The sequence below is a fragment of the Mycetomoellerius zeteki genome, unplaced genomic scaffold (assembly GCF_001594055.1).
Source record: "Mycetomoellerius zeteki isolate Tzet28-1 unplaced genomic scaffold, Tzet1.0 scaffold19, whole genome shotgun sequence".
NCBI classification, from domain to species: Eukaryota; Metazoa; Arthropoda; class Insecta; order Hymenoptera; family Formicidae; genus Mycetomoellerius; species Mycetomoellerius zeteki.
This window is the reverse complement of record NW_017256854.1, coordinates 2,193,694-2,207,231: the sequence shown is the minus strand read 5'-3', so window position 1 is coordinate 2,207,231 and position 13,538 is coordinate 2,193,694. Positions and strand designations below refer to the sequence as shown.

Genomic DNA, 13,538 nt, shown 5'->3' with positions numbered 1-13,538 from the left:
AGAAGTCGTAGCAGTCGTAGGGTCTTAAGTCGTAGAAAATTGACCAATCACAGTCGAATATGAGAAGAATAATCAACTGTGATTGGTCAATTTTCTATGGCGAATTTAAAATGAAAAAGAACAATGTAATATTATTTAATTAAATTTAAATTAAATTCACCTGTCTTATTACATCATGAACGTAACAACAATTTTCGGAACTTAACGATTTGATTTAACAAGAAATATCGATAACCTCGATACAGAATCACTCGTAATTACTCATAACGAAAGTTATCGATAAGTACAGTTAACGATAGCGACAATCGTCGATAGGAAGTTAGAGAATCCCGCTATTTTGGGCTGCGTTCAGAATTATCATCTGGCTGCACCCAGATGTTCTCTTATCCTTGTTTAACATTCGTGAATAACAAGGATAAAACGACATCTGAGTGTGTCCGGACGACGATTCTGAACGCAGCCCTAAAGTCGGGGCTTCCACGCTATTCCGCAAGCTTTCTTGATAGTGTACACATCGTGCTTGATCTCGCAGTCGCGCAATAGAGATTGGCTGCGTTCAGCAGACTCAACAGTTTTGCAACCGTTTTATGATTGTCTGCTGAGATAGGACCATTCTTCTAGACCTACAAGTATGATCCAATCAGCGCGAAGGAAACTTCCAACAGTTGCAAAACGAACGTTCTGCTGAACGCAGCCAGTGGCTGCGTTCAGCAGACTCAACAGTTTTGCAACCGTTTTATGATTGTCTGCTGAGATAGGACCATTCTTCTAGATCTAAAAGTATGATCCAATTAGCGCGAAGGAAACTTACAACAGTTGCAAAACAAACGTTCTGCTGAACGCACCCATTGAAATCCGACTTGTTTGACTGTTTAGAGAAGAAGAGGAAGAAGAAAAATCATATTTTTTTGTACCAGCATATGTTTTTCTAATAATTGTCTCCGAAAACATTTTACTTATCTCGGATTTTTATCATAGTAGAATGGCATTTTTAAAGATTGCGTAGAAGCGTCTGATACAACATGCAATTTCCGCAAAATTCAATTTACATTGTAGCTCTGTGTGCATTCTTTTTGAATTGCTATTGCGATAAGAATGATGTCATACCGTGAGTATTTTTGGCGTCTAGTGCACATTTTACTGCCAGAAATAAGTTCGTTGCGATATTATATATGTAGCATATATAATTTCTTCCCAAACTATATATGTGCTTGCTATTTTCTTCATTACTTTTAAGTAAACAAAATCCATTCACTGCATACAATTACAAAAGTTTTCCTGCAAGACATAAATATATTAATTGCATTTTTATGTAAACATATAAATATTTTTATTTTAGATCTTCTACATGAATGTATTTTTCATTTCAGACCTGAGCTTTCAAAAATAGAATCGTTCTTCTTCGAGTTTGGAAAAAAAGATTTAGTTAGGTAAGTTATATTATTTTATATAAGATATAAAATTTTGAGGTTAATAAATCATTTTGATTCTCTTAAATTTTAGTCCAGTGGCAGAGATGGAGGAGAATCAATCATTTGCCATATCACAGTCATACAGTTATAAAGAACCAGATGAACGAAATACTCAGGAAGCAATTTTCTACAAACGTTTGATTGCCATATTATTATCAAAGCTTAAGATGCAAGTAAGTTGTATATAATTGGAAGAATCAAGCCATTGGAAGAATAAAACCATTTGTAATAGCTTGATAAATTCAATATAAAAATTTCTTATTTATATATAAGATAAGATGAGATAAATTTTGTTTGCAGAGAACTGATGATAGATTAGCTGGAACGCTTAATATAGAAGTGTTTTCTTCGGAATTTGAATACTTGCAGAATTTTGTGAATGGTCAAGGTTCTATCAGAGAAGTTGACAGAATTCTTGTCAATACGATAACACAATCTGAACACTCAGTATGCGATTATATGGCTGATGCTTTTTATTATTTCAATTTACTTTTGAGTAACACAGAGTATTTGACACATTATACATCATTTATGAAAAACCACGTAAGAATAATTTAGTATATATATATATATATATACATATATAATATTAAAAGATACATTTTTATATTTTGAGTTTATATATCTAGTAATGTGGATCTGATTAACATCCTAAATTATTTCAGTGGGACATTACTATAATTTTCTTTACTATGTATATATATATATATATATATACATTTGTATATTGATTATATTTAAAATCTTTATAGTGTAATGAAATGTTTGGAAGATTCGTATATACTTGTATTTTGAACGAAATGACTGCAGATATTTTTTTATTTTAAAAATTGTTTTATTTTGCAGGAAGCAGAAATTAAATTAATGGCAGCACAAACACAATTTATAGAAATGCCAATTGCTTGCGAGCCACATAAAATGAGTCTTTGGGACAAGATACATGGAATGTTTTCTTGTGAGTAGTGTTTATAATATGAGATGTATTCGAGACATTAATGTATTATTTTTAAGTAAAAATCTATTCACAGCTACAAATGATTGTGAAAAATACTATGAAACAATTATGACGAATCCTAGACTGCAAGTGACACCAATGCTTGTAATGACTCATATGTTCAGTACGGCTATTTTGCCTTTATCATACTTGGGACTTCTTATATCTGAATTTATAGATAATGCTACCGGTGAGTATTGTAATTTGCTTATTATTGTCAATAATGTATAGAGGTTCAAATATTATTGACTTATTAACTACATCATGCATTGTTTCATAGGTAAACTAAACTTTTTGAACAGGTTTATTATCACAATTGCTTTGTTCTTGAGCATCTGCATATGTATAATATTGATACCGTTTTCCTGGATTGGCGGATCTATTAATTTCGGTTTTGGACCATTCTTCAGATTTATACTGCAAGGTAGACAAAATTCCAACGAAAATCAAGACCGCGTTGAGCGGGTTTACGAGGTATTAACTATATTTTTATTATTTTTCAAATTATTAATTTTTTTCGTTAGGTTCGGTTTTAAATTAGTTGTAATATTCAGAAAAAAAATTTATATATACAGGATGTCCCATTTTAAATAATGCATTAAAATTTCTCGAAAATGGTAGATACGGAAAAATGTTTCAAACAAAAGTTGTATGATTCGGAGGGGACATAAGAAGGTACCGTTGATTTGACCTTGGGTGGTGTCGTTAAGGTCAGGTCAAGATCACTTTGAATTTTTTAAATGAAACCCCTATTTTTCATTATATATTCTTATAGCTAGTCTCGAGAGCTTTCCAAAACATTATAATTAAATTCATTTTTATTAAGTACTTTCCGAGTTATAAAGCTTGAAAGTTACAGTATCGCCGGCATTAGCATTACCCAAGGTGTTCGTCCGACGGCTAACCTCTTGAATGTTGTTCAGGATCATGATCTGGATAACATTTGTCAATATCAAGGCCATTGGAGGTTGTATCTCTTATTTTCATTTTTACGTAGAAATGAATTTTTAGTGCAAAAATGAAAATAAAAGGAAAAACTACTGTAACTTTCAAGCCTTATAACTCGAAAAGTACTCAACCCTCAACTACATGAGTGAGTCATTTGGACTCGGGTGAAAATTTTAATCGGCCGCAATTTTTGTACGGTTTAATATTGCAGAGTTAAAATGAGGGGGTAAAAAACTTGGAATCTTTCTCTGTCGATCGCCGCGATGCAATTATTTCGTTGTTGTCTTGATGCTAATTGTGATACAATAAAAGTTTGACTTGGGTGACTTGGACCTGTCAAATGTAAATTCGAGAGATTTTTGCCGAAAGTGAAAATTCATTTTTAATAAGTATCTGCTTATTAGTGTTGTATTCAAGTATATGTGTTGTCTTATAATTAAAACATATATTCATTGTCAAAAAAAGCATTTTTGCAAGACAGGCGACTTGGCGAAATGATCGTTCTATTTTCTCGAAGTTATAAAATCGTGAGTAAATAATATCGAAATTATATATTTAATATAAAATATTTTCATTGCATTAAAGAAGAAAATACCCAACATACCTCCGATGCTCGTATCATTATTCCGAGCATGTATAAAAATGCCCCCATTACACTCGTGCAAATAATTATACTTTTTGGAATGAATCAATATAATATATTTTTTTTCTTAAAGTTTACATTTTCTCCTTTTCAAAATACTACTTATTTTTATTTGTATCTTTTTTTATCACAAAGATATGATTTTTTGAAAAAAAGCCGATTATTGCATTCTTTTTACAAATTGTTCTTTACTATTCTTTGGCATAACTTTTTTAATTATTATCAAAACCTTTTTATATTTTGATTCTATATTGTGGCATTTCATTAGAAAAAAAAATATATTTTCCATTGAGATTTGTGAAACAACTTTTGTTTGAAACATTTTTCCGTATCTATCAGTTTTTTTCGAAAAATTTTAATGCATTTAAAATGGGACATCCTGTATAATTCAAAATTTTTGTAATATTATAAATATATTCAAATCTATATACATATTTTTATTATAGAGAGCTTCCAAAAAAAAATTGAAAGAATCAAAAAAAATGAAACGAATCATGTTGGAACAAAATAATGGTAATGCTAAAGAAAATAGCACGATATTTGTAATTTCTAATTTCTATAAATACTAAAATGATTATTATTATTTCATAGATCTTGCTGGAGGCGATGCATCACGGAATAGAATAGAAAAATGTCAGTGTGAAAATAAAAAACCAGATTTAGATGTGGAATGTGTCAAGAAAGAAGAGAAAGATTACTAATAGTATTCTCGCACTATTGCATATACAGTACTTCTCTTATGATTTTATGTTATTAATAATCATTTAGTTTTAAATTAATAATTCATTTTTATATTAGTAGTTTATAAGCATATTGCGTTATATTTAAAACAATAAGCTTATTTTATTGATCTTAATCGTAATAATGAAAAAATATCGATAGCCATAAGGTGATATTAAAATAAGTGTATTGTTATTTTGGTATATCGAAAATATTGAAATTTATATTATTGTATTGTAAAATGAATTTGCTTTTCATATTTTTCACATTAATCTAATATCTAGTTTTTCACATTAATTTTAGTATCTCACTTGTATCTTTCTTAATGCATAAGTGTGCTGTGGATAAACTGGTGCAATGACACTATTTTTATGAAGTATTGTTACTTACTGTGATAAATTTTGTTTGTACCTTAATCGTAAAATAATATTTATCGATTAGCGATTACGTATGCAGCTATTACTTTGTTGTAGGTTCGAAGTACCTTATTAATAAATGATACATTGACTACTTAACATGACGCTTTATTACAACGCCTATTGCATATTTAACTGCCGAGAGTTAATAAATTGCAAATGCTGTTCACGCAAATTGCACGGGGTGAATAAATGGTAAACGCGGCAGAAATGAAAACACTGTTGTTCGACCCGGAGGCTGCGCTTTATGTCAACTCAGCTTAATGATCGGTGAGCAAGCAAGGATTTGTCAAATTTGCTAAATGTAACGTCTGTGTTCCTTGTGTAATTTTACCCATCCTCTGTGTACTCGCGGACAAACGATCTAGCCGTAACTAAACGAAAATTACCTTATCGAAAGTATGACGTTTAGAAAGTAAAAACGTTGCAAAAATCGGACAAGAAATTATAAAACTTTTTTCTCTATTTTTCGATTTTATTTTAAAATAATGCAATCGGAATCCGTTTATTGTATCATGTCATGGAGAAATGTAAGATATAGTGGGATATAGAACTTATTATTAGATTGTTATAAAAGCGCGATGTACTTTTCATCAACGTCATATACTCGTACTATTATTTTATTTGTTTTCTTTCACGCGGGGCGTAATTTTATATGCGTATAAAAAACCGTATAATGGACATATATTAAAAGATATTAACACTATTAAAAGATTTTAATAAAATGCGATGTGTTCTCGAATAAGAAGAAATACTTTTTCGATGTTTGCGACAATTTATTTTCTCTTAGCGTTCCATGACGAGATCATCCTCGTTGAATTAAAATAATATTATACCGTAGCAAATTTGACGATGGATTGAACGTCGTTTATTTTGGGAACTCGTTAATTACCGTCGAGTAATTCGCAAAGAATATATACTAATTAGCGTCGAAGATCGTGTACACAAGCAGTTTCTTTTACCAGCGAAAAACGCAGTCGAAGAACTTTGAAAAATAGTGAGAGCACACACACACACAACACACACACACATTGTCCTCTGTTTTTTTTCTTACGCTCAGGCAATTTTTCACGATATCGATCCTCCTTTTTATCGAAATAAACTTTTTGAATTTGGGAGCATTAAAAGGTGCAATATTGCAAATGTGTACCCCTTTTATAGTCATCGGATTTCAATCCGTTAATGAGTCGTGAGTGAGGTATTGCATTTCCACTGGAAGCGTGCATTTACCGAAAGTAGGAACGCATTTCGGGCTTTTCATTACGCAAGATTTATTGCAAAATGTCACGTCCCCTATTTCTATTCATTTTCTCTACATACATGTATGCTAGACAAAATTGAATATATATGTAGCAAAGTAAATTAATGTATATACGTTTATAAATTATATGGACATAATTAAACTTAGGATATAAATAAATTATATAGATATCATACATATGGAAATGTAATTAAAGCTTGTGCTAAAGAAATGTTATATTCTCTCAGAAATTCTGTTTTTCTTTTCTCATCGGACAAATACACACATCGTATGTACTGAAGGAACATTGCGAAAATACTATTTTTCATGAGTACAAAATGGATTGCAAATTAACGCAAAGATTATTCTTTCTGTACTTAGTAATAAGTATTAAAGATTATTATCTTGTTGCGAGATTCGCCCGATTGGGATTGTAGTATATTTTTTTATCAAGTCTTTTCATTTGTGACATTAATTATGTGCATATATAAATTAATTAAAACTTTAAATTTGAATCGACACAACCAACGCTAAACTAAAATTAATTTGTATTGTTTAAAAAAGATATAAATATATTTCAGAAAATGGATATATTCAATATTGTTAAAACAATGGTGATTATCTCATTAAAATTTTTTTAATTATTGTTCTAGTTAATTATAAACGTAAATACTGTTTTAAAATTTAGTTCTAGTCTCTCTTCATTAGCTCAACTAATAAAATTGAAATCTAAAATTGATTTTTATTATTTAATGAAGGTAGAAATATTAGACCAAAAATGTGCTTATTTTAAATATTCAATATTGCTGAAGCGCCGGCGACTATTTTATTAATAAAAATAGTATTTGAAATTCTTGTAATTTCTATGATGTACTTCATAATTCTATCTATTTCAAAATATGATTTTACTGTTGATTAATTTAACAAACATGATTAAAACTTGAAATTAATTTCTATTATCTATGAAAAATTTAAATTCAATTAGAAAAGGAAACGTTTTATATATTCAATATTATAAATATTCATAAAAGTATTAGTGATAGATTATTTTATTATTAAAATGGATGTTCAAAATTGTGTGGCTATCACTTCGGGTTTCTGATTGACCTTCTACATAAATTCACGAGATATTACATGAATATTATTATATAATGTTATAAACATCGATCTCCCGATCTCGCATATTTGCTAGCGTTGCTTTTCAGTCCCGGTACAGGTTTATGCACCGTTCGTCCTATCAAATATTTGTTCTCGCGTTGCTGCTGGTACCACGGTGGTATTTGCCTGGAAAGGATGCACCTTTTGGTTCCCGTCGACCTGGTGAGCTCCATTACATGCTCGAAGTAATACCAAAGAGAGATGGCCGAGCCGGTGTTGTGTGTTGCGTCTAGTTTCGCCGTTTGCGAAGCGGCACCCGCTGGCGGCTGCACGAAAGTGCAGCGTGTCGGTTTAGGGGAGTTTGCGTGTTGTTCGCACACAATTGTCAGCTAGCCCTAAGTTCCTCGTAATTTCGCGAAACTCCCGCGCAAAAATTACCGATGACGCGACCGAGCCGCTGACTACCGTAACATGTATAAACGAAATTTTTTCGCGGTAACAGCAAATTATAGTCTTCTCTTTCTTTTCAGTCGGAAGTTTTTCATTATCATGATATACGTGCGCATTGCGTGAGAAAGGAAATTTATATCTTATCCTATATACTCACTTTCTCTTTCAACGCTGAGCCATCCCTTGGAATTAAATCAATTTCTAAAGAACGTTACACAAATTATACACGCTCGCACAATGATTTGGTTACACAAATAATTCTGACTGATTCTTATGTATTTTAAGTATTTTTTAATTCTGATTTTTAATGTTGAGAATTTATCCTATTGGGTTCCAATTTTTTATAATCGATATATCTTTAAAAAACATATATTTTGCTAATAGCTCGTTATATATACATGGAGAATTTTTCTTAATTAAAATGATTTATTCGAAACCTTTTATAATGAGTAGAAAAAAAATCATGTTAAATTCAATAGACATTTCTTTATTTTAAATTATGTATTTATTCTAAGCAGAAAAGATCAAGAGAGATATGCATAGGAATTTTCAAATGTTATTTAAAAATTCTTCTCATAAATTTAAAAAATAGAATTAAAATTAGCGCAAAAAGTATAAGGAAAATATAAGGAAATAAATATATAAGGAACATTCTTTCATATCAATTTAACATAAAAAAATTAAAATTTTGTCGACTAGTGTTATTCATATATGTTTTAAAATTATTGCTATTATTATCATATTTTCTCTTGGTTCATCTGTCAGAAGCACGCTTGAAATAGCTCGCTGTAAGAATGAAGAGGATCGTGCGGTCAAAATATTTCGGGACACTCTATCGTTTGCGATCGCATCGCGGACACGTTCGAAAGGGTTCATGGAACCGTGAAAGCCGTCGAGAAGAGAAAAGAAAAGGGGTGAGACCGCACGTAGGTGCACGGATGCATTACATGCTCGAAATGATACCTAAGGGCGGATGCTTGGTTCTTTAGTTTTCTCTGCACACTCAACACCGCTGCCGTTGCTACTTCGTATTATACATATCTCGCTCCGAAAGTTTCCGCTTTTTCTGCTAACCACCGGTATACTACACCGGTGTACTGTCTTGGCTTATCCGTTGAAATGTACCTTTATGAAGAACGCAAGCGTGGTAATTCAACACGGTTCCCATTACGCAACTGACAACATTTATGGTAAACTGTGAAAAATTGAATTTGTAACGCGATAAAAACAGAATGCCACGTTCCTCTCGCTTGTGATTCAATGTCCGACGAAATGTAAAATGTAAATTGCATAATTGAATACTTTTGATAAGAAGTGAATAGTTTTAATAAAAAGCCTAAATGTGCGTTGAATATTTCATTTACGTACAATTATTTATCATACATAAATCAGTGTGAGAAGAGTTTGACAAAATACTTTTATTTCTGCCGTAAATTTAATTTATTTTCATTCATGAAAAGCAAACTATTTCTATCTTGCTTTTACACTTAGGAAAATATCATTTTATTGCCAAAAAAGTGATTATTCAATTTACTTTCTTTCTTCTAAATAACAATCATCTTTGACAAAGAATATTTTTTTGATAATAATGTTAAAATGTAGTTATTACAAATTTTGGAAAAACTTATTAATATCCCGAGCAGCACAATTCATTGGCGCAAACATTGGTTAAACGTTGGCATACATTGGGGATATGTTGGGCCAATGTTGCGCCGATGAATTGTGCTACTAGGGATGTATTCAAAACAAGAATTAATTTTCTTTTAAACAATATTATAAAATTGATCAAAGAGAATTAATTTTCTTTTAAACAATATTATAAAATTGATCAAAGAAGTGACTTTAACTATAAAATAAATCGAATTTGTTTTAATCTAATAATCTTGATTAAAGCAATAAACTTACGAGGGGGGATTCAGAATATATTTTAAATAAATTTGATACTTGTGATGAACTTATAATAGATTTGTGGATATATGAACTTTTGAAACTATTTAAACAAATAATTATTATTTGCGTACAGTATGTATTTTTCTGTGTGTATGATAGATAAATGAAGGAAAATATTCAAAAGCAATTTAAGTTTCTTTAAAAGTTTAAGACAAAGCTAAATATCTAAAATAAAATAAATTTCTTTTTTTATGCAATGATATACTCGATAATTAATAAAAAAAATTAAGAATTGATTCTACTGCTGCAAGAAACAAAAATTTTGGTATAGCAGAGGTTTTGAAAATATTACATAAGTTTCTATTAAAATTAAAATTTTAAGAACTTTCATATATATTACATATAACATTACAATTTCTATATGTAATCATAATAAAATGGCAAAGTATAGTAGACGAAGAATGAAGTTATGAATAATAATAAAAAAAGAAGTTATAAATATCTAACTATCTTTCAAGTAAATGGAAAACGTTTAATACATCAATAAAATAACTGAGAAAGTATATCAGATTGTTGAAGATAGTTTAAAATGAGATCTTACGTAATACAATCCAACGATCGTGAAAATTTTGTGCGAAACTGTTAAAACTTCTGCAATGTACGCCTGACGATATGTACAGTAAAGCAATTTTAACATAGTTGATTTCGACGTTTCCTTCTGCACAGTTCAACTTGCAGTCTCCACTTTAACTGTTTAACTGCAATTTATTATTGCGATCCTGACTATCCGGCTGGCAGAGGTACTTCGGTATTTACGTAGCTCACGGGTGCTTCCTTAACTCGATTTGACGCGGCACTCGGTGCGGACGGCGCCCGTGAATGCGATCGCGGGAGTGTGCTATCAAAATAACGAACCTATCCTACATCTTCGAGTGCATCAATCGCGCCCGAATGCATCTGAAGTGCAGCGGGATCCACCGCACTTCATGCATGCGTGAGCATCAGCCCGGTTCACCTGCCCCCATTGACGATGACCCCCTCTCGAATTTACCCCTGGTAGACCGCTGAAAACTCTAATTTGGTCGATCTCGTGCCTTGTCCGTATACCTATCGCGATTGCGGTTGAAACATCGATGCCTGATTCTCAAAGGGATCTTTGAGAAATCCCGCAAGTGCGTGGCATCGAACGTGATCTTTTGTATGAGAAGTTTGCTTGATCGAAAAATTTATTTTAAGGGAGAACAGATAAAAATGAGCAAAAATGATGTTTTAGGGTTTAAAGGTTTCACAGATGTTTACAGAAAAGATAATTAATAAGACATCTTCGTTAAGAGAAGTTAAGGCAAGAAATAAAAAACAAAATAATTAATATAGTTTATTGATCAAACTATGATTTGGATTCAAATACACAAAATTCGGGAAATGTTTGTGGAACACTTAAAAGTTATGTAATTATATTCCGAAATCGACATGCAACAGCGATATTTAAATACATTTTTTTTATAATTTCATAACTTCTTAACACACAAAAATTGACGTCATTTTTTTCTGACATGCAGCCATATTATTTTTCAATATTTGGATCTATCTGATTGGCTGTCTACTATGCATTTTCAGGAACGTTACATTTGTTTTATTATATTACAGATCATACTACCTTATTTAATTTTAGAATTGAGATTTAAAATGTAATTTAGATTAAAATGTATTAGGTATATTACATTAAACTTCCAATTTTCGGATTTGGTACGTCATTCCCGTTTCCTCTGACTTTTTAAGATTCAATGACTTTGAGTTTTTCAGCTATTTAAACGTTTTTTAAATGAACCGTATTGTTGATATTTTCGATATAAAAACCATGTTAAATGTCATCTTTTAAAAGTAGAAATGACACTTTTAATTAGAAGAAAAACGAACCGGAGGATAAGATTATTTATTTTCTGGGAGTCGAAGATCGACTGCGCGTTAATTCGTGCATCCTGAAAGGATAATGCTACCAGTCGTCGATCACAGCAACAAATTTGCAATATAACGTGTTCCGTTGGCGCGCATTAATTCTCTAGTGTTCTAAAAAGATAATGCTTCCATCTGATTATCACTGTCATCCCGACAACAAATTTGCGATACGGATTCCCGTTTGCACTCGATCTTGCAGGCTTTTGCCGTCTGGTGCTCTCTCGCTGATTGCGGATTCAGTAACTCATGAAGGGGCTGTGCCGCTATCGGGAAACGTATGGCGGATGTAACGATCGGTTACCACTACGGTAAACGTTTCACTGTTCGCCGGGATTGCCGAATGTAAACTGTCTATTACCGCGTTTCGGCAGCGATCGCGAGCGAGCGCGCAAAATCGTTTCCATCGAGCGCCCGTTCATCAACGTTACAGTACGTACGATCGAGACAAGAATAATGTACTGTATTCCCAATACTTCGACCACGTGTGCGAGCAAGCCCGCGCCTGCAACGAGATGATTGGCGTTGATAATTAACGGTAGATCGTTACGCGCGCCAAATGTCGCAAATCGACAGGACAACATTTCGATTCGAAGACGACTGTTTTTTATTGATTTCGAACCGTTTGCATCAATATCAACTCGTTTGACGTGTATAATTCTTCTGTGATATCTGTATTATTATATTTAACCCGGGAATATATAGTCATCTGGGGTGTTCTTATATGCCAGCGAGAAAATGCGAATGTGTGTCATAAAGTAAAAATGGATCGTTTTCTTTTTGAACATATATTTTTTTAATAACTATTTTTTACAAATTTTTAAATGCGATTCCATTCGAAATTCGCAATAAAAAGTTATATTAAATTAATAAAGAAAAAGAATTTTACTCACACATCTAAGATTCCGTTCGAGATAGAAGTAGACGTACCAATTATATACTGTGTTTATACTTTTAAAAAAAGAGATTTATTAATATTTGTTTGAATTAGTATCTATTAATTATTTATTAAATATAAACATATATTTATTTGATATAAGAACCAAATGATAATAATAATAATATTAATTTAAGTATCATTTTTTTAGCAAATATTTATTTATTGTAAGTACTTAGCATTATTTAAACAAATATCTACAAAAATTTAATAATCTTTTTTCAATGTATCTTTTATTTCGCTTTGGTACAATTTTTCGTACCTACACTATCAATTTTTGACCATAACTGAAGGTACTATTGACTATTTCATTTTAATTCATGGACTTAAACTGTTCTCATGGCAATGACGAATCTGGTATGGATATATTTTATATATATACATATATACACATATATTTTTATCATTAAATAACTTCAACGTTTTAATAACTCCGTTAGATAAATAACTTATTATATGTTTTTTTTACAAACACGTAAAGCTTTGTACTTGCTTAGCACAACTATGCTTTATACTTTACATTTCTTAACAATGCGTCTGATTTTAAATGTGTATTAATTTGTTTATTGTCGGCTGAAGAAGAAAAAAGAACCAAATTAGATTAAAACATCCTGTCTTTTTTATCATACCTATGAAATAAATTATTATATAAGTATATCTTAATCGTGCTCGTTTATTGGCCTTACAATTTTTTAAAGCGTTACATTAATTTATTTTTTTTAGAAATACTGTCATAATAAGCTATTTACGTGCTTATTTCATTTAATATTTGTTTGA

The 13,538-nt window shown here is 31.1% G+C and overlaps 1 protein-coding gene across 1 annotated transcript; it reads left to right on the top strand.

The window, feature by feature from the left end:
• The first annotated feature begins 876 nt into the window (after positions 1-876).
• LOC108721990 (uncharacterized) lies at positions 877-4,758 on the top strand. Its single transcript, XM_018446853.1, has 9 exons — positions 877-1,108; positions 1,371-1,430; positions 1,504-1,645; positions 1,773-2,015; positions 2,319-2,427; positions 2,501-2,656; positions 2,747-2,940; positions 4,504-4,570; positions 4,649-4,758. Exons 1-9 carry the CDS (start codon positions 1,023-1,025, stop codon positions 4,756-4,758), a joined length of 1,167 nt encoding a protein of 388 aa, XP_018302355.1. The 5' UTR covers positions 877-1,022.
• Positions 4,759-13,538: the final 8,780 nt, after the last annotated feature.

Bases quoted from the DNA above. Each gene is read 5' to 3' on its own strand.
- LOC108721990 (XM_018446853.1), top strand. From the start codon at position 1,023: ATGCAATTTCCGCAAAATTCAATTTACATTGTAGCTCTGTGTGCATTC. The intron at 1,109-1,370 runs GTGAGTATTTTT...TTTTCATTTCAG, and splicing joins GATAAGAATGATGTCATACC to ACCTGAGCTTTCAAAAATAG. The intron at 1,431-1,503 runs GTAAGTTATATT...CTTAAATTTTAG, and splicing joins GGAAAAAAAGATTTAGTTAG to TCCAGTGGCAGAGATGGAGG.